The 26,545-nt window shown below is 51.2% G+C and overlaps 2 protein-coding genes across 2 annotated transcripts; both read right to left on the reverse strand.

Moving 5' to 3' along the window:
* Positions 1-267: 267 nt before the first annotated feature.
* On the reverse strand, positions 268-15,669 carry Cpsf1 (cleavage and polyadenylation specific factor 1). The gene is made up of 36 exons (XM_051159817.1): positions 15,442-15,669; positions 7,973-8,000; positions 7,741-7,874; positions 7,529-7,609; positions 7,256-7,407; positions 7,013-7,159; positions 6,737-6,876; positions 6,549-6,659; positions 6,356-6,449; positions 6,179-6,266; positions 5,983-6,105; positions 5,833-5,884; positions 5,662-5,756; positions 5,521-5,595; positions 5,363-5,443; positions 5,193-5,282; positions 4,942-5,052; positions 4,702-4,843; positions 4,445-4,623; positions 4,229-4,365; positions 3,980-4,154; positions 3,698-3,904; positions 3,498-3,587; positions 3,264-3,407; positions 3,032-3,184; positions 2,276-2,392; positions 2,109-2,199; positions 1,943-2,027; positions 1,722-1,863; positions 1,492-1,644; positions 1,226-1,402; positions 1,085-1,151; positions 953-1,000; positions 719-874; positions 523-652; positions 268-449 (listed from the first exon to the last, which is right to left on the reverse strand). Exons 1-36 carry the CDS (start codon positions 15,583-15,585, stop codon positions 275-277), a joined length of 4,314 nt encoding a protein of 1,437 aa, XP_051015774.1. The 5' UTR covers positions 15,586-15,669; the 3' UTR covers positions 268-274.
* A 5,051-nt stretch (positions 15,670-20,720) lies between these two features.
* Slc39a4 (solute carrier family 39 member 4) lies at positions 20,721-25,714 on the reverse strand. The gene is made up of 12 exons (XM_051159822.1): positions 25,495-25,714; positions 24,775-25,062; positions 23,427-23,622; positions 23,115-23,332; positions 22,854-23,025; positions 22,401-22,573; positions 22,128-22,283; positions 21,939-22,058; positions 21,806-21,860; positions 21,537-21,689; positions 21,096-21,283; positions 20,721-20,999 (listed from the first exon to the last, which is right to left on the reverse strand). Exons 1-12 carry the CDS (start codon positions 25,684-25,686, stop codon positions 20,871-20,873), a joined length of 2,040 nt encoding a protein of 679 aa, XP_051015779.1. The 5' UTR covers positions 25,687-25,714; the 3' UTR covers positions 20,721-20,870.
* Positions 25,715-26,545: the final 831 nt, after the last annotated feature.

The following is a 26,545-nucleotide window of genomic DNA, read 5'->3' on the forward strand; positions in this document are numbered from 1 at the left end:
AGCATGTGCACACTGAGCAGGCCCCAGTGCAGATACCTGACAACCTGGAGCCTGGAATGGGAGATACACTATGTGGCTCTTAAACATAATGACCACACACTCATCTGAAAGAAATCGTTTTCTTTGTGTTTTATACAAAATGGGTAGAGGGAGGAATTCAACAGCAGGGTGGCCTCATAGGGCTAGAAGTGAGCCGTGACACGGTCTGTCTCCAGCAAGTCATCCAGAATCTGTGGGATGATGGGAAGGTAAAGGTGTGGGTGGGCGTGGCAGGCTAGGCAGATGGGCAAGGACAAGAGGTGGCACTCACAATGTCAGGCGTGGTACCGATCTTCTTGGCCAGCTCACTGCGCTCCATGGTGCTAAGGTATAGGTAGCGGTTTAGCAGCTCTCCATCCAGGACATTGCGCACAGCGTTCTGCAGGATGCGGCGGTCTACATGCAGCATTCTGGGGTGGTTGACAGAGGGGGGTCAGAGCACATCCGGAGTACAACGAGAGACCGGGGAAGGAGCACACTCACCGGAAGGCGCGGGGATTGAGGCCAGCATGGTGGGGGAGCATGGTTGTCAGTGCGTTCTGCAGCATCAGCAGCCGTCGGTATGTCTTCTCTTGCATGGGCAGCAGGAGCCCAATGCCACCGTCCAGGGTTGCTGAGGAGATGCTATGTGAGTCAGGCTGGCCCTCCCATCCCTAGATACCCCTGCCCCAACACTCACCAAACCATGTGATATGCTTGTTTTCCCACATGACGGACTTCTTGCTGGGCCCCTCAGCAGCACCTCGGCATGGGGTCCTCCAGAACGTGTTCACATGGGCACCCACATGGAAATCTGCTCGGCGTAACAGGCGCATGCCCCCAAAACTTTCTTTGGCTAGGCACAGGAACTTAGGTCATGACCTGTCCACTGCCTGGTACCCGCCCAGGAAGAGGTCAGAGAGGAACCACTTACCTTCTGGCAGATACATATACACCATAAGATTGCGGTCTCGGTCAGAAACTGACGGACAGAGACCCAGAGTTAGCTTCAGCTGTCCATCCATACCCATACATTAGTGTAGCCCCTACGAACCCACACACTCACCCAAGAAGCCCAGCTGGGCATTGTCCACCATGAAGTCCACACTGTATACCTCCAAAGGCTTGGCATCCTGGGAAAGGGAAAGGATAAGGTTGGAGTAGGTCTTGGACTGGTCCCCACCTGCACACCTGGCCCGATGAGTACCCGGGACACCAAGCTCAGTGTCTTGCTCTCCTCCTGGTAACGCAGCAGTGAGATGCTCTTCATGACGTCCGCTGCCAGGATAAAGTTCTTGACACTGATCATCTGGTGGATGTACAGCTGGGTGTCAATGAAGGCCATGCCTGTCAGCTCGCTGGCCCGCAGGCTCCACAGGAAGATCTGAAGGGCAGGAGATGGTGAGCACAGCAGCACAGCAGCTGCTACGGGCAGAACAGCTGCTACAGGCGAGGAGGGCAAGAATAACATACTTTTTGGCCAATGGCTGACACCAGATGGCCATTGCAGTGGCACAGCGCAGTCACGGGCCCCTTCTGCTCCTTCTCATACAAGACCTTGAACTTGTTCTTAGTCAGGGGCTGCCCAGGCTCAGGCACCACTTCAATCACATCCATGATCAGGATCTGGAAGGTCAAGGGAATGCATGGAGATGGCAGATGGCCTGCTGGGGGCTGCCTGCCCTCCTCCCAAAGGCCCTTACCCGCCCACGGCACGTGACTTCCTCCCCCTGCATGAGGCAGGTCCCAGCAGCCACATAGCCTTTTAGGCCTGACACGGTCTCCTCACTGCGCAGTGACACTGTCTTCATGCATGTGACATGCTCCCATTCCTCCAGCTCGATCCTGCACAAAGCCAGGCTGGGTCAGCACTTTCCACCTCCAAGCTGCCAGCCTGGAGCAGCCCCTGGTGGGGCACCCTCACCTGGCATTGGGAATGGCCTCCCAGCTGACTGGGGAGATGAGCTGGATGGAGAAGGCTTCTTGCTGGGGGTGGATGTATCTGTCGTCTGCAGGAACAAGAACAGTGAGTCACCTTGTAGACAGTGTGTAGCCAAGCTCTGCCCCACCCTACCCTCAAGTATACATACCTCTCTCAATGGCCTCAAATTCCTTTTCCTCACCAGTCATGCGTGGGATTCGAGTGCAGGGTGTGTTGGTGCTGGTGGCCACAGCATACACCTGTAGTGTTAAGAGGGTGTCACATGCCAGGGGCCAGGCTCAGAAGCTGCCTAGGGGATCTGGGAGGGAGACAGACCTTGGACTCTACATGGTAGGCCACATAGTGGGCTGTGCATCGCAGTGGGATCTTCCTGACAGGCCATGGGGCATCATAGGACAGGTAGGCAGGCAGGACACTGATCCTCAGCTCGCCCTAGGGGTGCAGGGGGCAGCAGAGTCAGTTTGGCCTGGGTGGACAAAGGCAGAGCCTCCCAAAAATGTTCTCTAGCTCTGTGGCAATGGACTGCTGTGTTGAGCAGCTGGCAGCCCAACTGTCTAGGCTCTCACCGTATGTTGGGACAGCAGTACAGGGCATGAGAAGGCCAGGGCCAGAGGACCCCAGGGACTGAATGCAATAGTAGCTCCACCAATAAATAGGCAAAGCAGCCCACATCAGTGACCTCGGCCACCCTTTACCAACTAGCCCCTGGACAGCACCTGCCCCCTCAGGGTCTTAGTCACTGCTGCCATCTGGGTGGCACAAATGATTAAAGGCTCAGAGGCGTGTATCTGCCACAGGCGTGTGCCTGCCACAGAGCCATACAGCGGCTAAGAGCAGAGCAAAGGTACAGACAGCCAGCTCAGCCTGGCTCTGGAGCAAAGGCCAAGGCTACACCAGAACAGTGAACTCCAGGGTGGACTGCAAGTGCAGGACAGCGACCACACCAGTCAGCCCTCTATGCCCTAACTGTCCCATTCTCATCTTCTCAGGATAAACCCAGAGTAGGGTTCCTTGTCCCTTGCTTCCACAGCTGTGGCTTTGGAGAGAACTAGGTCAAGCCGCCCTCCCTACCTGTCTGTTGAAGTACAGGAAGCCACGGGGGCAGTTCACATTGTGGAACGGAGCAAAGGAGTCAATGGGGCCATCGATGCCCATGGGGTGCAGACGCAGAGCTCCACGGCCGGTCACTAGGAGCCAGTGCGGTGAGGGTCCACAGATGAAAACCTGGAGACGGGCACTTTTGAGTGCACTGTGAGTGGGGCCCCACCCTCAAATCCAGGCCCTTCCCAAGCCACTTACATACCCCCGAATAGCCATAAATATCTTCAAAGTATCGGAAACGTGCCACACGACCCCGGACTCCAGATCCCTCTTCAGTGCTGCAACCTTCTGCCTTCTTCTTAGATGGCTTTGGCTTCTTTTCACGGAAGTTGATGTTGTGGGGGACCTGAGGGAAGCTACAGTAAGTCCTAGGTCCTACATACCCTGCTGGCCTAGCCTTCTACGCCATGCCCAAGCAGGATCTAGCCACTGGCACCTTCTTGAAGCGGACTTTGAGATTTCCCTGGCCAAGCTGAGAGTCATGGGGGAAGGCTTCATAGATGAGCAACTCCTGGTCCACGTGTACCTGGGGGTCCAAGCAAGGACAGCTAAAGTCCATGTATGGCGGGTGGGGGGGACAAAAACAGGAAGTCATGAGGATGGGGCAGAGCTTTGGGTGGCAGGAAGGCCACTTACCAGCAGGTAAGGCCTGCTCTGCCGGCTTCCCAGAGCAACCAGCAACACCTCCTTGACCAAAGGCAGCTCCCCCTGACGTGTAGCCTCCTCCTTTCGGACTTCACCTTGTGTAGTGGGCTGTCCAAAGGAACTGTCCACCAGGACCCGCTGTCCCACAGGGAAGTTCTTAACTAGGAATACCAGCCTCCAGTCTGGGAGCTGGTAGATCTGGAGACGGGAGACTGGTTAGGAGCAGGAACAAAGGCAGCTGTGCTGTAGTGCTTCTGTGTATGATGCACCCACCTCCATGGTGCCATTCTCCCGCACCAGCAGGCACCAGTGGGTGGGGTCCACCCTGAAGGGTGCAGGGTCACGGTCAGCTGGGGGCTGGTTGCTCCTGCGGGCCTCCTCTTTGCTGGGACTGAAGAGGGAGCTGGAGTCCCCATAGAGCATCTCCTCCTCATCGTCGACTGTGGGGCTGAGAACCAAGAGATAGATGCATCCCAGCCTGCCACAGGGACCCTGGCCCCTCACATAGCAGTCCCCACATACCTCGTTTCCGAGCCCAGACCCTCAGCTTCTAAGCCACTTCGGCTCCCTAGTTCATCACGGGCCCCGCCCAAGCGGCTCTCAGTGGTGAACATACCACTGACATCACGGTACAGGCAGAGTGCGATCACCTTAGACTGCTGTAGGAAGTGGGATAGGGTTCAGACGGGCAGGGGGCAGGCAGTGGGAAGACAGGGGCATCAAGGGTAGGGGGCCTACATGGTGCAGTGGAGGCTTATGTAGTGCCAAGCGGTGGTGGCGGCCACCGTATGAATCACTCTTGAGTAGGAACATGGTAACGTGGCCCTCAGCACTCATGATGACCACATAGGGATCAGCCACAGCACACTGCACGATGGGGGCACCCAGATCCACAGGAATGAAGTGCAGTTGGTTCACTGTGGACAAACGTAGTTAGAGTCAGGGAGCAAGCACATACCACCTCAAGACCTATTCACACAGACCTGCCTACTTACCGCCTTCTAATAGACGAATACCCAGTGGTGAGACTTGGACAATATAGCGATTGTCCCCAATATTTCCAGCAAAGACAGTGGGGCCCTGTGTGGCAAACCCACTGGTGTCCAGCTCCATGATCTCCTGGCCAGTCTGTAGAATCTATGGCGACAGTGGTGAGTGCTGCCCTTCCCCAAGGGACCCTGTTCCCAGTCCCAGATTATACTTTGTGTTTGTTTGTTTGTTGTTGTTGTTTTTACCATGGTGGAGTCTTCCCGGCTAAGGATAAGGAAGCCATGTCTTCGCCCATCGTCCTCTGATTTGGGAGCACTAGGCTCCTGCTCAGTGCTCTCTGCTTTGGGTGTTTCTTCCTGTGAGGGCAAAGGAGGAGCAGGGCAGGAGCCATAGTCTGACGAGGGCAGTGTGACCACCTGGACCCCAGTGTCCCCAGGTGCTACATGAACAATTCCCTGCCCCTCTTGGGTCTCCTTCTCAACCCAGACGCATCTACCTCCTCCTTCCGCACAGGAGCGATGACTGTCCACATATCATAGCAGCCAGGAAGTTCAAAGGTTGTCACCACCTGGGGTCGGATACTCTTCTGCAATAGAGATGGGGTGGGAGTGAGGACTCAGCCCAACCAAGTCCTACCAGGACCCTGCCACTCCAGCCCACACACACCTGCAACACCGACAGGGCACCATTTTTCCCATAGCCGGAACAAACCACAATCTCCAGGTCTGGCTCAGGACTGTTCTGAAACTACAAAGTGGGATGAGGACACAGCTTCCCAGTCCACCCTCTGGGCTCCATACCTGTAGTCCCAGCCCCTTGGGTACCTCTTCAGAGAGGAAAGCAGGCTCGCCCACAGCCGCGTTGGCACAGGGTCCAATGTTGAGCATGCTGTCACATACCTGTGGGCACAGCAATGGTTAGGTAGGGGAAAGGAGGTGGATAGCCACTGCCTTCCCCAGCCTCACCTCAAAAGAGTAAGTAGCCAGCTGTGTGCCTGACTGCGCCTCACTGCCATATACTTCAATCTCATCCACCTCATCCTGCGGCACCGTCTTGCCTCCTGCAGCAGACAGAGTCCAGGTGAGTCCATCCATGGACCCTGGTCCTTCCCTGCTCATCCTGGCCCAGGCTCTCACCTGTCCAGCCCACTGTAGGGTCCACTCGCTTCTTCTTAGAGGGAGGCTCTTCCTGTGAGGCAGGGACAATGAGTGAGCAGTCCTGAGGCTGTCCCACACATGGGGGTCATGTCGAGACAGGCCCAGGAACCCCACACTATGGGCACGTACCTTGTCAGCAGCTTCACGGACAGAGCTGGCTGGGGGCTCCTGCAGCTTCTCCGTGTACTTGAGGAGGAGGGAATTGCCCAGGCGAGAGCCTAGGAACAGGTATCCAGGCTCCATTGTGACCATCTGAGGGAGAGGTGTGAGTAAAGGGTACAACCACACCTGGACCCCAGACACTTCCAACCCGACCCCTACTCACACTTGTGGTAAGGACACTGGCAGCTGCTTTGTCGAAGTGAAATGCTCGGACACTACGCATGCCATCAGTGATGAGGGTCAGCACGTAACTGTGGGTGGGGTTAAGAGCACTGAGTGGGTAAGAGACACAGAGGATGTGTGTGTCTCAGAGGTCAGGGTTCATGGGCTACAGACTCACATCTCGCCACCCTTAAGGGAGATGACCATCTTGTCATAGGAGATGAAGGCTGCCTGCGCGCAGTCCAGGGTGATCCGCACACCCTCTTGGGTACCTGTGAGGTACATGATCATGCAAACTGAATTCCTTGCCCTGATCATTGCCCACCCTGTGCCAGGCACGCCTCACTTTGCCCAAAGTACACCCTACTCACGCAATGGGAAAGCAGTGGTGCCCATGGTGAGACTATTGAGAGCCACACCATATGGGGGAACACTCTGGTTCAGATACAACAGTGAGTTGACAGCGAAGATCACTACCCCACCTGGAGGTGGACACCACTGTTAAGCAGCTCATTGCTGCCCCTTCCCCCACTGCCATTCAACACAGCCATCCCCTCACCTATGGGTTTGGGCACAGCCAGGGCCTGGGTACAGTCAAAAGGCAAGCTGGTGAGGGACCAGATGACCGGATGGACTTTCTGTGTGATGTTCAGCGAGATAGCCACAATGGAGCACGTGTCCTGCCTCACAGCCACCCGCCTAGAGCAGCAGGTAGGTCATCCAAAGGCAGTCACACTGTTCCCAAGGCTAGTGACCCAGTCACCCCTCACCCCCTATACACAGCCCCGCCTGAGCAGGACACCTGGGGGCCCACAGCAGAGGGCCCCAGCCTCACCCCGGCCAGGTCTGGTTGGGCTCAAACAGAATAAGCAGAGTGGGCTCATAGTAGCCATGTAGAAACTGCAGGTCGATGATGTTGAGCAGTTTCTCATCCAGAGCCCGCACATCAATGATATAGCTGGGCAGGAAGCTGGACCTCTGCCTGTAGACCAAAGATGGCAGCAGGAGGAGGTGATAGGGCAAAAACCTCGGGGCTCTTGGGCCCTCAAAGCCACAGCCAACCCAGCTTAGTACTCACCCTTCACCCATGAGCCCCTCATGCTCCTCAGCCAGGCTTTCTCTGCGGAAAGGCAGAACGACCAGTCTTGTGCCATAGATGAGCATGGCTGCACAGCGCCCATCAGGGTCCACCCGCACACGAGGTGTATGCACATTCTGCACAAACCCATCCTGGGGGCAGAGGGGCATCAGTTGGGCTACAGAGGATCTGAGGGAAGCACTGGAGTAGCAGAAGGAAGACAGAAGAGGGAATTGCTAGGTTTAGCCTGGAGCACTCCTGGGCTCGGCTTACCCGAAGCTCAGGCTCCTCAAAGTAGTGTAGAGACAGGGTCTTCAGGTCATGGGTGCCTGGGTCATACTCCACCACTGATAGCTGGAGGCAGGAGGTCAGAAGCATAGTCCGTTCAATACCAACCCTGATGACACTGACAGATCCCAGCCCAACACTGCTCCCTGTAGCACACCACTGTGCCCAAGGCCCCCTGCCAGACTCATACCACTCACCTTAGCATCTTTGAAACTGAGAAGCAAGGCATCACGTTTGGCACCTGCAAGCTGCACGCTGGCCATGGACATGACATTGCCAAAAAAGGAGAAGGAGGCTACCAGCTCTAGTTTCTCTCGATGGGCCTTTCCCTCTGGAGAAGGGATCAGCAAATCAGGGCTGGGTCCTGTCCCCAGGACACTAATACCCACCCCATCCAGGTGCTGGGCTAGATGGCTAGCCCATACTTACCTGTGCTCCCCTCACTCTTAGTCAGAGCCTAGAATGGAAAAGAAAGCAATAAGAAGCTACACACCAGATAGCCCTATGTCATCCACAGATACAGCCACCTGAAGGGCAGGGAAGTCCACCCTGGACTGGTCCTTGCCATCATCAAGCCCTACTTTGCAAGGTCAGTGTATAAACAAGGTGATCCTGGGCAAACTCACACTCACATATTCACAGGGCTCACCACTGAAAGCCACATACCCCAGCTTTCCCAGAAGCCCACACCTGTGCACGCACAGTCGTTCTCTATGCATTCTTAAGCTTGCTCAGCTGTGCACCCATACCTGAGACCAAGTGGCTCAGCAACAGCGCCTGCACATATAACACACAACATATGAGAGCCAAGAGGTAACAGGCATGGTAGCACATACCTATGGTCCCAACTACTCAAAAGGTCAAAACAGGAGGATCCTAAGTTCCTGTCCAGCCTGGTTTACATGGCAAGACCCTCTCCAAAAAACAGTAACAATAAAACAGAAATGAGGCCTTGAGCTTTCCTCCAGGTGCCAGCTATGCCAGGACTGTGTCCCCACAACACAAGGCTGCATTTTCTACTAGATTTACAGGAACAGACTTAAGACAGCCACAAAAAAGATACATTTCTCTTTAAATGTACTGGGAGCTGCTCTAAAGGGCGGGCTGTGGGAGCAAGAACACAGTGTCCTCCAGGACTCCCTCTTATGGTGCCTGGCAGCTTCAGCCTTGGTCTCCTAGAAACCTAAACTGTAAGCCAGGTGGTGATGGTGCACGCCTTTAATCCCTGCACTTGGGAGGCAAAAGCAGGTGGATTACTGTGAGTTCAAGGCCAACCTGTTTTACAAAGCAAGTCTAGGACAGCCAAGGCTGCACAGAGAAATCTTGTCTCGAAAAACCAAAAAAATAAAATAAAATAAAAGAAAGAAAAAAGAAACCTAAGTTCTAGAAAGGCACCTGACTAATCTTAAGCCTCCATCTGCCAGGATGGTCACACAGAGCAGACGATTGCCCAGCCTGCTCCTTCTGTATTTGTCCTAGCCTGACCCACAGTGTGTCTTTTTATTTTATTTATTTTTGTTTTGTTTTTCGAGACAGGGATTTTCTGTGTAGCCTTGGCTGTCCTGGACTCACTTTGTACACCAGGCTGGCCTTGAACTCACAGCAATCCGCCTGCTTATGCCTCCCAAGTGCTGGGATTAAAGGTGTGTGCTACCACTGCCTGGCTCCCACAGTGTGTCTTGATGCACTGTGCCTATCTATCCTAGGTAGCCTGTCATGAATTAATGACTGGATTGAGTCCTCCATTACTTCCATTCCTGGTAACCTTGCACGTTAGTCTGTGGAAAAGGAGTAGCCATACTGTTCTGCTAAGGACAGAAAACAGGAGCTGCTTTTTGTAACTACATCTTTTGTTTCAAGGATCTACCTTTTTTTCGAGACAGGGTTTCTCTGTGTAGCCTTGGCTATCCTGGACTCACTTTGTAGACCAGGCTGGCCTCAAACTCACAGAGATCCACCTGCTTCTGCCTCTGAGTGCTGGGATTAAAGGTATGCTACTGAGCCTGGCTCAAGGATCTATCTGTAGAATGTTCCACAAACATAAAAAATGCAAACACTCCCATGCCCAGTGCGCAGGTATGCTGCTTTCTCCCTCACCTTTAAAACCCTTACTCTTGCTGTGGGCCCAGCACTCAAGAGGCAGAGGCAGGTGGATCTCTGAGTCTGAGGCCAACCTGGGCTACTGAGTGAGTTCCAGGATAGGTAGGCTACACAGAGTAACCCTGTCTTGAAAAGCCAAACAAACAAACAAACAAAAAAAAAAAAGAAAGAAAGAAAGAAAGAAAAAAGAAAAAGAAAAGAAAAGAAAAAAAACCCAAACCAACCAACCAACCAAACAAACAAGAAAACAAAACCAAAAACCTTGTTCCCAGGCTGGAAAGACGGCTCAACAGTTAAAGAGCGCTGCCAGCTCTTCCAGAGGTCCTGAGTTTAATTCTCAGTAACCACTTGGTGGCTCACAACCATCCATACCCTCTACCCTCTTCTGGCCTGTAGGTGTACATGCAGATAGAGCACTCATACATAAAATAAATAAAATCTTTATTAAAAAACCTTGCTTTTTACTTAAGTTCCCTTCCTAGCACTCACATTAGGCAGCTCATAACCACCTACAGCTCCAGCTCCAGGTCTCTGGTCTCTGTGAGCACTTGCACTTGTGTGCATATACCCACACACATTTTAAACATTTATAAAAAGGGACTGGAGGGGGCTGGAGAGTTGGCTCAGCAGTTAAGAGCACTGGCTGCTCTTCCAGAGAACCTGGGTTCAATTCCCAGCAACCACATGCAACAGCCAGGACAGCCAAGGCTAAACAGAGAAACCCTGCCTCAAAAAAACAGAAAACAGCCGGGTGTGGTGGCGCACACCTTTAATCCCAGCACTTGGGAGGCAGAGGCTGGTGGATCGCTGTGAGTTCGAGGCCAGCCTGGTCTACAAAGTGAGTCTAGGACAGCCAAGGCTACACAGAGAGACTCTGTCTGGAAAAAACAAAAACAAATACTGTAACTCCAGCGGGGCATGGTAGAGCTCACCTTTAATCCCAGCACTTGGGAGGAAAAAGCAGGTGGATCTCCTTAAGTTCAAGGGCAGCCTAATCTACAGAGCAAGTTCCAGGACAGCCAAGGCTACACAGAGAAACCCTGTCTCAAAAAACCAAAAACAAGCCGGGCGTGGTGGCGCACGCCTTTAATCCTAGCACTCGGGAGGCAGAGGCAGGCGGATCGCTGTGAGTTTGAGGCCAGGTAGTCCAGGATGGCCAAGGCTACACAGAGAAACCCTGTCTCGAAAAAACCAAAAAAAAACCAAAAAAAAACAAAAAACAAAACAAAAAAAAAAAACCAAAAAAACCAAAACCAAAGGCTGGAGAGGTAGTTTAGCAGATAAGAGCATTGTCTGTTTTTCCAGAGGTCCTGAGTTCAATTCCCAGCAACCACGTGGTGGCTCACAACCATCTATAATATGATCTGATGCCCTCTTCTGGTGTGCAGGCAGATAAAGCACTCATATACATAAAATAAATAAATCTTGGGCCAGACATAATGCCATAAACCTTTAATCCCAGCACTTGGAGAGGCAGAAGCAGGTGGAACTCTGTGAGTTCAAGGCCAGCCTGGTCTACAAAGCAAGTCCAGGACAGCCAAGGCTACATAGAGAAACCTGTCTGAAATTTTCAAAATAAATAAATCTTTAAAAAAAAAAAAAAAAGGCTGGGTATGGTGGCGCATGCCTTTAATCTCAGCACTCGGGAGCTGAGGCAGGCAGATTGCTATGAGTTTGAGGCCAGCCTGGTCTACAAAGGGAGTCCAGGACAGCCAAGGCTAAGCAGAGAAACCCTGTCTCAAAAAAACAAAAAACAAAACAAACAAAAAGGAAGTGGGGGCCAAGTGTGGTGGCGCACCGCTTTAATCCCAGCACTTGGGAGGGAAAGGCAGGGAATAGCTGTGAGTCTACAAAGTGAGTCCAGGAAAGCCAGGGCTGTTATACAGAGAAACCCTGTCTTGAAAAATATAAATGCCAGGCGGTGGTGGAGCACATCCTTAATCCCAGCACTTGGGAGGCAGAGGCAGGCAGATCTCTGTAGGTTCGAGGCCAGCCTGGTCTACAAAACAAGTCCAGGACAGAGAGAAACCGTGTTACACAGAGAAACCCTGTCTCAAAAAAAAGAAAAGAAAAAAAGAAAAATATAAATCAGTAAATGAATAGGTAGATGGACAGATAGACTGGAATAATGGCTCAGAGGTTAAAGAAAGAACACTGGATCTTCTAGAGGATCTGGATTCGGTTCCCAACACCCTCATGGCACCTTACAACCATCTGTGTGATCACAAGTTCTGCAGATGCTCATACACACAAAAATAATGAAATCATTTAACAAGTAAAAATTAAACCAAATCTTTAAAGCCCTTGCTCTATACTAGTTCCTGCCCTTTGGACAGGTCTTCCTCCAACCAGCTCTGATTCTCTGCTACCAATTCTCCACAGGACGCAACCATCCTCACTGCTCTGCCCATACCACTTTGTCACAGCCACTTAAGGCTCAGGGCACAGAGCCACACAGGGCCTGCTTCCAACATGTTACCCTCCCAGCCATGTCTCTTCTGTCCACTCCTGGCCACCTCACCCCCATACCACCCAACAGCCTTCTCCACCTCAGGGAACAGCAGCACCATCCCTGTAACTGCTAAGACCAAGTCCAGGCCTGTTGCCCACAACAGTGACAAATTCTTTTTTGTTTGTTTTTTTGTTTTTCGAGACAGGGTTTCTCTGTGTAGCCTTGGCCATCCTGGACTCACTTTGTAGTTACAGATGTGCTCTACAGCACTGAGTGCTGTTTTTCTCCCTCAAGACTGGGTTTCTCTGTTTAAAAGAGCCCTGGGTGTCCTGGACTCTTTGTAGACCAGGCTGGCCTCATGACCTATTTCTGTGTCTTCCAGTTGCTCTACTGCCATCACATCCAGTGTGACTGGTCATTTAAAAGTCTTCATTGAAGCTTTTTTGGTTTTTTGTTTGTTTGTTTGTTTTTTGTTTTTTCTAAGACAGGGTTTCTCTGTGCAGCCTAAACTGTCCTGGACTCACTTTGTAGACTGGACTGGCCTAGACCTCACAGAGACCCGCCTGCCTCTGCCTCCTGAGTGCTAGGATTACAGGCCCTGTGCCATCACACCTAGCTGAAATTTTTGTTTGTTTTTTTTGTTTTCTCCTCTTTTTCTTTCACTTTTTGGAGGAGACTCGTGTGATCCATACTGTCCTAGAACTCTCTTTGTAATCCAGACTAGCCTTGAACTCATTGCTCTTTCTGTCTCCACTTCCCAAGTGCTAGGATTATGGACATGTACTACCACTTGACTTAAAGTTTTGTCTATGAAAACACTGAAGGGCTAGGGATGTAGTTTAGTGGTAGAGCACTTATTTAACATGTGGAAACCCCTGAGTTCAAGTCTCATCATTGCAAAACAAAAAATGTTACTAGAAATCATTTATTAGTGTCTGCTGTATGAGACATTTGTGGGGAGAGGCTTGCTCTGTGGAGTTTGCATTCAGTGATTGACAGGCCACATACAGCCAGTGAGATGCAGTGTCACTGGGGGAGTAGAACTGGACAGGGCAACAAGGAAATCTCAAGCCGGGCATGGTGGCGCACGCCTTTAATCCCCGCACTCGGGAGGCAGAGGCAGGCGGATCGCTGTGAGTTCGAGGCCAGCCTGGTCTACAAAGTGAGTCCAGGATGGCCAAGGCTACACAGAGAAACCCTGTCTCGAAAAACCAAAAAAGAAAAAAAAAAAAAACAAGGAAATCTCACCTCCATAGAAGATGTGATTTAATAGATGAGGTATGGAGACGCATGTGAAAGTTAGACAAAGTGGTTCCAACAAAGCTAAGTTTTTGTGATAGAGGCTAAGGGAGGGAGGGAGGCAGGGAAAGAGCAGGTAAGAGGTTACAGGGTGGGGCTCCATGCCACGCCCTCCAAGTAGGGAGTTGGGCAAAGAAATGATCTTGCCCAGCTTATGTTTGAGAGTAGTCCAAGGAGACTAGTCAGGAAGTGGCTTTAGCTATTAGGCAAGATGGTGGTCTGTACCAGTGTAGCTATGATGTGATGAGATGTATGTGTGATGGGAAGCCATCAGGTTCAGGATGGATACAGGTGGTTTTGAGAGGAGCTCAGGGTGATGTCAAGAATTTGTCACTGTTAGCCAGGCATGGTGGCGCACACCTTTGATCCTAGCACTCGGGAGGCAGAGGCAGGCGGATCTCTGTGAGTTTGAGGCCAGCCCGGTCCACAAAGTGAATCAATTACAAAACTCCCACAGAAATAGCCTGCCCTTTTCTATTTTGGTTACCTTGTCAGGTACTATCAGTAGAGTAGGGAGCATATTGCATTCATAAGACACTTCTGCCAAGAAGAGACTTGATACCCTATGAGCACTCAGAGGCAGGTGGATTGCTATGAGTTCAAGGCCAGCCTGGTTTACAAAGTGAGTCTTGGACAGCTAGGGCTACACAGAGAAACCCTGTCTCAAAAAAACAAAACAAAACAAAAGAATGCTGACCAGGAAATGTACTCTTGGCCTTGTCTCATGCTACCTACAGTTTTTTTTCTACCTCACGATTCTGCCTGGAACACCTCCCCTGTCAGCAGAGGTATGTGCTACATCTTGGCTGAAGAGATTTCTTAGTGGTTAAGAGCACTGTCTGCTCTTCCAGAGGTCCTGAGTTCAATTCCACACAACCACCCAGTGACTCACAACCATCTGTACTGGGACTTGATGCCCACTTCTGGCATGCAAGTGGACATGCAGATATAGCTCTAATATACATAAAATGAATAAATAAATCTTAAAAACAAACAAACAAATAAATAAGCGAGCCAGGTGTGGTGGCACACACCTTTAATTCCAGCACTCGGGAGGCAGAGGCAGGAGGGTCTCTGTGAGTTCGAGGCCAGCCTGGTCTACAAAGCGAGTCCAGGATAGTCAAGGCTACACAGAGAAACCTTGTCTCAAAAAAACAAAAAGAAAAAAAGAGAAAGTAAAAAGATGCTGCCTCTTCAGGGCTGGAGTGATGGCTCCATCAGGAGCATTAGTTGTTCTTTCAGAGGAGGGGACCCACTTGCTGGCACAACCATCCACAACACTGACCTGTATACAGACACCAAGCTTGCATGTGGTGTATATACATACAGGTAGGCAAACACAAAAATCAAATGAGTAAATCTAACTTTTTTATTTTTGGAGGGAAAAATGATATCTTTTTGCCTTTTTTTCCCCCTTTGTTTGCTGTTAGAGACAAGAGTTTCACTATGTAGCTGAGCTGGCTTACAACCAGTTTAGACTGGAACACACAGAAAGCTCTGTCGGCTTTTGCCTGGGATTAAAGGCATGCACTACCAGGTGCTACGGAAATTGCCTCTTGCAAAAAAAGCTTCCTGAACCTCTCTTGCTATCGCTCTGGCAACCGAAGCACCCTTCTATGTTATCCATGGATGAATTCGTTCCACGGCGCATTACTACATCTGCCGTCCGTCCCCCAGCAACAACCAGCCTTGCTTCTTTAGGAAGAAATGTTCTTCCACCAAACTTGCTCAGTCTCAGAATAGCTCTGGTTGCTTGTCTACAAACAGCCAGCTCCTTCACTGGGTCTTAACTCCCGGAGACTCTGTGGCCCGTCTGTGAGTATTCATTTAGTGAAAGGGCATCTCCCTCGGGGGTCTGTTTCACCGCTAAGCACGCGGAAGGTCTGCAACAAACTGCTGGAAATACCAAAGGACGCGTCCCCGTGGTAGTGGAGAACCGGCTCTGGGGGAAAAGGGACTTTAGGTAAAGCTCAGCTCCTGAACCGGGGAACCTGCCGAGGCGACTGCGGTACGGCCTCGGCATCTCCGCGCAGGAGACACGGCCTACCTCGGCGTCGCGGTTCAGGCGGTACACATAGAGCTGCGAGGTGCCGGCCACCACGAGGTTGCGCTCACTGTTGTTGAAGAAGTTGCAGTACATGGCAAACTCCAGCCCGGTGGGCGGGTGCGCCTGCTTGTATACCGCGTACATGTTGCCGCCACTGTCACGCCGGAGCCGCCGACTCAGGGGACAAGGACGGCAGCGGATTGGGCCCGGCCGGGCGCGCAAACCCAAGTCACCAGGTTCCGAGTTTCTGCGCCTGCGCTTCCCGCCCGGACCCGCCTTCTAGGAGGACCAGCCTGGTAGAGAAGCAGGTTCCGGACCACTCCTGCTCTGCGCCTGCGCGCCGGGGCTCGAGAGACTAGCGGCCCCTAGTGGCCTAGTTTGATAAGAACTGAAGAGCCTGGTCCCAAAGCTGGAGGGCGCTCTCTTCCTCTTCTCTCCATCCAAGGTTTGCCTCATTAACTAAACCCAGAACCTTGAAATCCTAGGAAATAGCCAGGCATATTGGCGCACTCCTTTAATCCCAGCACTTGGGAGGCAGAGGCAGGCGGATTGATGTGAGTTCAAGGCCAGCCTGGTTTACATAGAGAAGCCCTGTCTCGGAAAAACAAAACAAACAAATAAAACAAAACAAACAAACAAACAAAAGAGCAAAGCAAAAAGAAATCCTAGGAAATAAAAAGAGAATGGAGAGATGGCTCAGAGGTTAAGAGCACTGTCTGTTCTTCCAAAGGTCCTAAATTCAATTCCTAGCAACCACATGGTGGCTTATAACTATTTATAATGAGATCTGGTGCCATCTTCTGGAGTGTAGACACACATGTGGGCAGAATACTGTATAAATAATAAATAAGGCGCACGCCTTTACTCCTTCAGAGGCAGGTGGATCGCTGTGAGTTCGAAGCCAGCCTGGTCTACAAAGCGAGTTCAGGACAGCCAATGCTAACACACAGAGAGACTCTGTCTTGAAAAACAAAACTAAATACATACATACATACATAGTAATAAAAATAAATAAATAAATAAATCTTTTCAAAAAACAAAACAAAACAAAAACCAAGGGTATATAGGCACAAAAAAGAATACAGAAATATGGAAAGTTACACTTCATCACTCAGTAAATGAGGGTCTTTTTTGGATGTGGTAGCTCATCTCTATATAACACTAAAGATCTCTTTTTAAAGTGTTTCAGTGTTGTTTGATTTTTGAGACAGGGTCTCGCTATATAGCAGTGTGTGTCCTAGAACTCTGTGTAGACCCAGCTGGCCTCTAAATTCACAGAGATTTGCCTGCTTCTGCCTCCCAAATGATGGGATTAAAGCTGCAGTCATGCATAATTTTAGAAATAAAATCTTGCCGGGCATAGTGCTTATGCCTTTAATACCAGGCCTCAGGAGGCTGAGGCAGGTGGATCCCTTTGAATTCAAGGCCAGGCTGGTCTACAAAGTGAGTCCAGGACAGCCAAGGCTACACAGAGAAACCCTGTCTCGGAAAAAGAAAGAAAGAAAGAGAAAAAGAAAAATAAGAGACTGGAGAGATGGCTCAGTGGTTAAGAACCCTGTCTGTTCTTCCAAAGGTCCTGAGTTCAATTCCCAGCAACCACATGGTGGCTCACAACCACCTATACTGAGACCTGGTACCCTCTTCTGGTGTGCAAGCTCACAATGTATGCAGAACACTGTATAAATAATAAATAAATAAATCTTTAAAAAAAAGAAAAGAAAAATAAAATTAAAAAAAGACAAAAACCAAACAAAGTTTTAAGAGCTATCATATGGTATCTCATGTTTGTAACGCTGTCACTCTCAAGTAGGACTGCGCACATTTGAGACCAGTCTGGTTACCCAATGAGACCCTGTGTTATGCAGCAATTGAAATGTTTGTCCAAATTGAAACTTTCCGTCGGGAGAGAAGCTGTTAAGACTCTGGAAGTGAACAGCATTTTTAAGGTTCAAGTGTCCCCGAAACTCTCAAAGTGAGCTCTTCAACGCCTGGAGCTCCAGGGTGAGAGTGGTCAGGCATCTCTCCAGGCCGTGACTCACACTTTTAATCCTGAAACTGGGAAGCACAAACAAGCAGATCTCTCTGACCTCAAGGCCAGCCTGGTCTAGAGAGTGGGCTCCCTGACAAACAGGGCTACACAGAGAAATCCTGTCTCCAAAAACCATACCAAAGCCTTTAATCCCAGCACTTGGGAGGCAGAAACAGGTGGGTTGTTGTGAGTTTGAGGCCAGCCAGTCCTCGGGAGAGCCAGAACTACAAAGCCAGTCCAGGACAGCCAGGATTACACAGAGAAATCCTGTCTTGAAAAACCATACCAGCCAAACAAACAAACCAAAAAAAAACCCCATAAACAAATAAAAACCATTGTGATGGCTGGGTGGTGGTGGCGTACACCTTTAATCCCTGCACCCCAGAGGCAGAGGGAGGCAGATCTCTATGAGTTCCAGGCTAGCCTGGTCTACAGAGTGATTCCAATATAGCCAGGGTTACACACAGAGAAATCCTGTCTCCAAAAACCAAAATAAATAAATAAATAAATAAAACAAATAAACAAAACCAACAGCAAAACAAACAAAACCACATAAACAACAACAAATAGTGTAAAGCAACCGCTCAAGATCCTCCTAGGTTTGCCATTTATTTGTTTGCTTACTTATTTTTGAGACGGGGTCTTTTACATAGCCCAGGTTGTCCTGAATTTTTTTTATTTTTATTTATTTATTTTGACACAGGGTCATACTATGATATAAACCATGTTGGCCTAAACTCCACCTGCCTCCTCTTCTCCAGAGTGCTGGTATTAAAGGCATGGACCTCCAAGGCTGGCCCAACTGTTAGCACTTTTTTTTTTGGTTTTTTTGAGACAGGGTTTCTCTGTGTAGCCTTGGCCATCCTGGACTAACTTTGTAGACCAGGCTGGCCTCGAACTCACAGTGATCCGCCTGCCTCTGCCTCCCGAGTTGTTAACACTTTTTGAGTCAAAACATTTTCCACAAGGAGGCAGCCACCAGAGCCCAGCCTTCTGGAAGAAAGTCTTACATTTCGCTCCGCCATTTTGCTAGCAAGGTCAAACTAGGTTCCCGTTCCTGAGCTTGCAGAGTCACCTCCTACCTGGCTCCTTGGAACATCTCCCTGACTGTGTGTCGATTGGTAAAAACATACTTTGTCTACAAAGACCCCATTTACGTACTACAGACAGACGATCCGCTTCTTTGTTCCCTTATCACTTTGAGCTCTGAACCAAATGTCTAGGAGGATAATTAAGGGCCTTGGATTCCAGAGTGAATGTCTTGGAAAATAGTTAAAGGCTTTGAGGCCAGGTGTCCTGGATCAGGCCCAGCCTCCAATAGAACTCCTTGCTTAAGTCATAATGTTAAATTTTGATTGGATGACCCCGACACTTGCCAATGTCCCATGGCCTTGCGGTTTTCAATGCCCCCCCCTTAAATATGCAACACAGCTTCCTCTCGGGGATGAGGTTCAGATCCCAAAATGGCTGCTTCCCTGAGCTCAGAATTTTATTTATTTTTACTATTATTTTTATTTGTTTATTTATTTGGTTTTTTGAGACAGGGTTTCTCTGTGTGTAGCTCTGGCTGTCCTAGCATTCACTCTGTAGACTAGGCTAGCCTTGAACTCACAGAGATCCACCTGCCTTTGCCTCCCAGCACTGGGATTAAAGGTGTGCACCACCACTGACCACCACAGACCAGCCTGAGCTCAGAAAATAAAGCTTTCATTTTAAGCTTCTGTATCTGAAGTGAAGTTTTCTCAGCTTCCATCCCAAACCTAATGGTTCAAATTTATTTCTCCCTAGAACCTGTACTGTTCCATATTAGCCAGTCAATCATACTGGACTACGAAGCTGAGCTTTAACCACACAATGAGGTACGACAAGGTACGAAACCCCTTTTAGTTAGGTATAAAAACCCATCAAGGAAGCCAGGCCTGGTGGCACACCTTTAATCCCAGCACTCGGGAGGCAGAGGCAGGCCAATCACTGTGAGTTCAAGGCCAGCCTGGTTCACAAAGCTAGTCCAGGACAGTCAGGCTATACAGAGAAACCCTGTCTTGGAAAAACAAAAAAACAAAAACCATCACGGTCAAGCATGGTGGCACATGACTTTAATCTCAGCACTTGGGGAGGCAGAGGCAGGCGGATCTCTGAGTTTGAGGCCAGCCTGGTCTACAAAGCAAGTCCAGGACAGACAAGGATACACAGAGAAACCCTGTCTTGAAAAACAAAACAAAACAAAACCAACAATACCTTCATTGGCATGTTTGCTTGCTTGCTTGCTTTAGCACAGCTACACATGGTTCTGCAGAAGTAAAACTTTAAAACCTTTGGTCTTGATGAAATACTTTGGATTGTGTGGCAACTTTCTTAAAAACCTAGACCCATCCCAGCACTCGAGATGCAGAGGCAGGATAATCTCTGTGAGTTGGAGAGCAGCCTGGTAGACACATTCCAGGACAGCCAAGGCTACACAGAGAAACCCTATCTTGAAAAACCAAAAAAAAAAAAAAGAGAAAGAAAGAAAATGAAAAAACAAAAGAACCCAGACCCATTTCTTTCTTTCTTTCTTTCTTTCTTTTTTTAGCCTAGGCTGTCCTGGACTCTCGTTGTAGACCATGCTGGCTTCAAACTCACAATGATGTGCCTTCCTCTCTCTGTCTCCCAGTGCATGTATACAGTACTCTGCTAGAAGAAAACATCAGAGCACATTATAGATGGTTGTGAGCCACCATGTGGTTGCTGGGAATTGAACCTAGGACCTCTGGAAGAGCAGCCAGTGCTCTTAACCACTGAGCCATCTCTCCAGCCCTAGACCCATTTCTTCTGCATAATCGACAAGTTGCCTTCGGTCTTCTGGCCTCCAGAACGATGAGAGAATAGATTTCTGTTGTTTTAGGCACCTCGTCTAGATTAGGCTATTATGTCAAGCCGAGGGCTAATAATGCAAGGGGATTTGGGGCAGCCAATTCTGCCATGAGCTGTAGAGTAGCTCAGTATCAATGGGATGTCCTTTGCGTTGGCTTGCGCTCATGACAGAAGTAAGCCTTCATATATGTAAGCAGTGTTGGTGATGTTTTGACTGGAGACAGGGACCCATCAGATACTGGAGAGCTCTGATCATTCTCCAGGCTTAATTATAAAGAGGAAACACTGGCTGACCACAGGACCCCCAGTGCAGGAAGGAGATACTAGCAAATCCTAGTACTCAGCTAGCTCTAGAACTTTCGTCAGGAGACTCTACAAGAAGAGAAAGCAGTTGGGTTTGATGGACAAAAAGCCTTTATTGAGGTCTAGAGTGAGCTTGCGGACAGAGGCCTGAACCCTCTGGTTACCCAGTGGATCCACAAGTTAGCTGGCTTAAGAAGATAAAGCAGAATCAGACAGGGACGAGGGCGGGGATGAGATACAGCTGTCAGAAGGTGATGCTGTCTTCATACAATGACAGCAGCAGCAGGATGGTCCAGCCGATCAGCAGACCCACATTGTGGAGCAGGAAAAGAAGCCACGGCCGCTGGTCCCGCACATTCATCATGGCTGGGAGCTGAGGAGAAGGTGGACACCAGTTCAGTAGCCTGCTGGGTGGTGCCCCTGGGTAGCTCACCACCCCACCCCAGCATAGGTTCTCCACCTCCCTAACCATGTCACAAAGCGCCACATAAAGGAAGAGGCCGGTGGCTACCGCCAGAATCCAAGCCTCGCCCTCCTCGCCTACTCCGACTGCGAGAGCCACGTAGAGTCCAGCGAATGCCGTGAGTGCTGAGGCCAGGTTCAGCAAAAGCGCACGCCTCACAGTCAGCCCGGCGTGCAGCAGAGCAGCGAAGTCCCCTAAGACCGAATAAATCACGGTAAGCTTGTCAGGTACAGCCCACCAGACCAGTCACACCCCAATCTCAGACAGACACACCCATTTAAAGGCCAGTCCGACTCCAGTCCCCGCCCCCCCCCACCTTCCTGCAACCCATACTACCTCTAGCCACGCCCACCGACCACAAGTCCCGACTTCCTACGGCCTGGCTCACCTCTAGAATAGATCACTCCCACTAAGCCCCGCCCTCTCAAGCCACACCCCAGTACTCACCCAGTTCGTGAGGCAGCTCATGGCAGAACACTGCCAATGAAGTGGCCAGTCCAGTCTTCCACGAGGATGCAAAGGCTGCGCCCACAGCGAGCCCATCAGCGAAGTTGTGTACCGCGTCACCCAGCGTGATCAGATAGGGCAACAGCCTCAGCTCTGTGGGCAAGACAGGCGTAGGTCCTGTGGGCCAGGTCCTGCACATCTGCCTAAGGGCAAAGCCCAGATCTGAAGCCCCACCCTCCCTCTGCCTTCGGAACTCCCTCAGGGCTTACCTCCTCTCAGTCTCTGGGACTCCGGGTTCAAGAGTTCTGGGCTCTCCTCTGTCACCTGCGGGGAGAGAGACAAGTAGAACGCAGGCAAGTACATATCTAAAGGGCTCCGTATGAGGCAGGACTTGCTACTTACCAAGTCTGTGCGGGAGCTCTCATGAGACGGTTTGGACTGCCAGAGCTCGCTAGATGCCAGCTGCAGCGATACTCCATGGCTGTGTCCACCGTGGCTACAAGGCCCATCCTTCTCAGGATCCTGTGGAAAAACTGGTCAGAGCCCACCAAGCCCTGACCCATCCCACCTACTGGTTCCCCAGAGCCTGACCTGGTCCCTGGGCAAAAGGAGGTTGAAGAAGCTCTCAAACAGGAAGAAGATGTAGAAGCCTCCAAGAACGGCCAGCAGGCGCCAGGTGGCCTGTGCACCAATGCCCGACTCCTCGTGGGTGTGACCCTCTCCACCGTGTGTGTGCAGTCCCAGCACCTGGGAAGGAATGGGCCACTGACTGGGGACTTCGGGGGCTATAGGAGATTGATGCTGGGGTTAGGGAAGGGCAGGGAGAAAGGGGGGAGGGCAGTACCCTGTTGTGTGAGGGCTGACCTTCGGTATCAGGTGCAGGAGCGCATCTCCTGTGAGGGCACCCACCGCCAAGCTCAGGAAGGTCTGCATGACGTAGTGGGTGACTCTGCTGCATCTGGCACAGGTCAGCAGCAAAAGGCCGAACACAGCGCAGAGGCAGATGATGAGTGTAGCCAGAGAGCCATATAGATACCCTGTGGATGAAGCTACACTGAGAGGCTGGCTCCTGCTTCCTAGAGAGGCACCCATGTCCAGCCCAGCAGTGAGCAGGAGCTCAACAGATCTACGAGCTGTCAGTGGGGGCCAGGTGTCTATTTACACTGGCCCTCTTGCCTCCAAATCCACTACCCTTCCCTCCCTTACCACTTCCTCATTCCTCCGAGTCTGCTCCCCGCTCCCCTATGGAGCTCCAAGAACATGAGGCCAGCACCCAAGGGCAGGGCCACACAGGCACACCTTGGGGTAGGGACTTACTCTCTGCTTGGCTGAGCTTGTCCTGAATATGGACACTGGTGTGACGGCTGCAGGCTCCACTTAGCTGCTGCTGGACCAAGGCTGGGGTCAGTTGAGCCCAGGCTTGAGGGCTCACCCCAGCCTGTTCAGATATCCCATACACAGCCATTACATCTTTGGCACTAAGGCACACCTGAGGGCAGAGGGAGCAGGACGAGAAGTCAGGGATCTGAGCCGACCCGTGGAAGCTCATCTTTCTCCAGAACCGCATGAGTGGCTCACCGTGTCCCATACACTAGAGCTGCTGTTGGGGATAGCATAGTGCTCTGAGGCTCGGTGGCTGGCTCCCCTGTCCAGATGACTGTGGTCCTCATGATCATGGTGGCTGTAATCCTCATGGTGGTGGCTGTGGTCCTCATCGTGGTGACTGCTGTGGTCCTCATCCTGGTGGCTGTGGTCCTCTCCACTCAACCCAAGGTGATGCATCAAAACCTCCAGTTCTGGCAGGAAGAACAGTGCAGTCAGTGCACACAGCTCCAGCGTTGTGCCCTCCCTCCCGGAGCAGAGCCTGAGGACTCTCAGCTCAGGCCTCACCAGATAGTGTGATATTGGGAGCCTCGCTGCTGTGTTGCCGGAACACAAAATCCACAAAGTACTGAGGGCTTGGCAGGCCTTGGAAGCAGGACCCATTTAGGACGTGATCCAGCAAGGCAGTCAGGACCAGGCCTGGGCTTCTGAAAACTCCTGCTTTGTCAGCCTCCTCCAACAGTTGGGAAACATCTACACAGGTCTGGAGAAGAGACTGCTCTCAGCTTTGCCCTCAGTGTCAACTTCTGGAGTCCATCCTAGCACAGCCCACTGGATGGCTCTCTCACCCAACCCCGCCCCTCCAGCTTCCTCATAACACTCCTCAGATTTCAAAGACATCAGCCAGGGGGTGGTGGGCCCACGCCTTTAATCCCAGCACTTGGGAGACAGAGGCAGGCAGATCTCTGAGTTCTAGGCCAGCCTGGTCTACAGAGTGAGTCCAGGACAGCCAAGGCTACACAGAAAAAATTTGGTCTCGAAAAACAAACAAACAAGCCGGGCGGTGGTGGCGCACGCCTTTAATCCCAGCACTCGGGAGGCAGAAGGCAGGTGGATCGCTGTGAGTTCGAGGTCAGCCTGGTCTACATAGTTAGTCCAGGACAGCCAAGATAACATAGAGAAACCCTATCTCAAAAAAGCAAAAAAAAAAAAAAAAAAAAAAAAAGCAAAAAAAGAAAAACAAACAAACAAAAAAGGTGGGGGTTGAGCTGGAGTTTAAGAGCACTGGGTGTTCTTCCAAAGGTCATGAGTTCGATTCCCAGCAACCATAGGCAACCATCTATAATGAGATTTGGTGCCCTCTTCTGGAGGGCAGGCACACTTGTAGGCTGAGCACTGTATATATAACAAATTAATAAGTCTTTAAATTTTTTTCAGCCGGGCGTGGTGGCGCACGCCTTTAATCCCAGCACTCGAGAGGCAGAGGCAGGCAGATCGTTGTGAGTTCAAGGCCAGCCTGGTCTACAAAGGGAGTTCAGGACAGCCAAGGCTACACAGAGAAACCCTGTCTCAAAAAATCCAAAAATAAAAAATTTTATTTCAAAGACATTAGCTGCCCACCCCCCAATACCATAGTCTAGCCTAGTCCCAGCTAGTCACAACCTTCACTCTGGCCTCCCCTGGCCCCAGACCTTTCCTGAGCACCATTTCTCCCAAAGGGTTCCCCCAGACACCCACAGTCCCTGTTCCATTCAACAGTGAACATACAGCTCTGAGGCCCAATACACTCCAACCTCTCAAGTATCTCCTCAGACACCGAGGGGCTTCATTGGGACAGTTGCCCTGCTGGAGCAGCCTCTCTTCCATGGCACTTGGGTCCCTCTCGCTACCCCCCAACAGCCCTCTGGGCCCTCACCTCCTCCCCGGTGGGCCGGCTGGCAGCGCGGGCCTCAATCTTCTGCAGTAGCTGGCTCAGACCCAGGGTCATGGCCTCTGGACTCTCCAGTGTGGCCAGGTACTCGTCCACATGGGAGGCCAAGAGGCCAGCTTGGACGATATCTTTGCATGTTTTCTCTGGGTTACTAAGGTAGAGAACAGCAGCAGCACTAAGGTGGCCAATGTAACTGGACTCCAGGTCAGGTTCTGGGGCACGCCGAGACCTGTCGGTTCCGCCTAGGGCCAAGACATCCTCCACAGACAAACACTGTAGGCAAACAGGTAGACGGGGTGTGGGTTATATCGGGCCCACCAGGCACAGGCAAGGAATAGATTCTATCAGCTGTCTTATGTCCTGGTTTTGCCCCTTGTACAGTTAGTCTGAGTAGGAGCCTACACAGAGGGGTCCCCAGAAGTTACTCCTCCATCCTGAAGAGATGAGAGCGGTCTCCTGGAGTCTCCCGAAATTTTCATAGCCAGGGGTAGTGGAACTTTATCTCCCTGGAGGCAGGCCAGGCCTATCTATATAAACCCCCCTAGAACGAGAGAGTGGAGGCAAGGCTCCAGCCTGCAAGTAGGTTCAGACACCAGCCTCCTGACCCGCCTTCTGGAGTTTGCCCAGGTCCTTTTGCTGCCTGCCACGGGGTGGAGCGGCCAGGAAGGGGCCGGGGCTGGGGGACCCGTCGGGTGGGGCTGTTACCTTTTCACACGGCCCGTCGGTGCAGTGCACACGGGCCGCCAGCGTATTTAACAGGCCGTCCAGTGCCTGGCGATCCAGAGCATCCTGTCCCGAGGTGAGCAGACTTAGCAGGCTCTTGGACTGGACCCCTGCTGCTGTGACCACCAGCACGGCCAACAGGAACGCCTGTATGAGTCGGGCTGGGAACGCCATGCCTCAGGCCGGCAAGGTACTTCTTGCTGTGGTCTGTGAAGAGACCGCTGGCGTTTGGGCTGGTTAGAGACCGCTGGGGCTGCCTCGGGAAGGACTGGAGCTGAGTTCAACTAGCTTGCTTTGGCTTTAGGACCTCTCCCAGGTATTTCCCGCAGGGCGCTGTGATTGGCTGCTGGCTTAGCCATTCCAGTGGCAGATCCTCCCCGAAAGCCTGGGGGCAAGGATCTGTAGTTTCCTGGGGCTAGAGCTAGAGTTGGGTCTCATTCCGTTGGTGGATGGCTTGAGGATCTCCCCCCCTTCCTGCCTGTCCTGGCCAGAATTTGCCACTCAGGGTTTTTTCTGTTCACTAAAGAGCCCTAGTGATCCCCCCCACCCACTCCTGTGTGACCTTGCCTCAAACAAGGGAAGGGTCAGGCAGGACTGCACAGATGTTACTAAATCAAACGTGGGTACTCCGTTTGACATTTTCAGGAGAGCCCTTAGCCCTCCCTCCGCCCGTTGTCACCAGCTGCCTCTCAGCTGAAGCGGCTTAGACAAATTCCGAGTCTTGTGGCCCGAGTGAGGGTGTAGGTAATATTTTTATTTTTTTTTTTATTTTTTTTTTTGATCTGGGGCCTTCTGAAAGGTCCTTTTCCCCACCCCCAGCCCTCAGGGGGAAAATCTCCAGGAAATAGCTAAATCCCCAACCTAGACAAACAGAAAGAGAAGATGTGATCTCGGTCCTAGCCAACACCTGGCCAACTTTTGGGGTCAGTAAGAGGTTGAGGCCCTGTTATGAGCTCTAGGCGTGGGCACTAGAAGACTGAGGTACAGGCTGGGGTTCCCAGCTCTGCCCCTCCCTGGATGGATCAATCCTTCC

This window comes from Acomys russatus, chromosome 17, assembly GCF_903995435.1.
Source record: "Acomys russatus chromosome 17, mAcoRus1.1, whole genome shotgun sequence".
Lineage (NCBI taxonomy): Eukaryota > Metazoa > Chordata > Mammalia > Rodentia > Muridae > Acomys > Acomys russatus.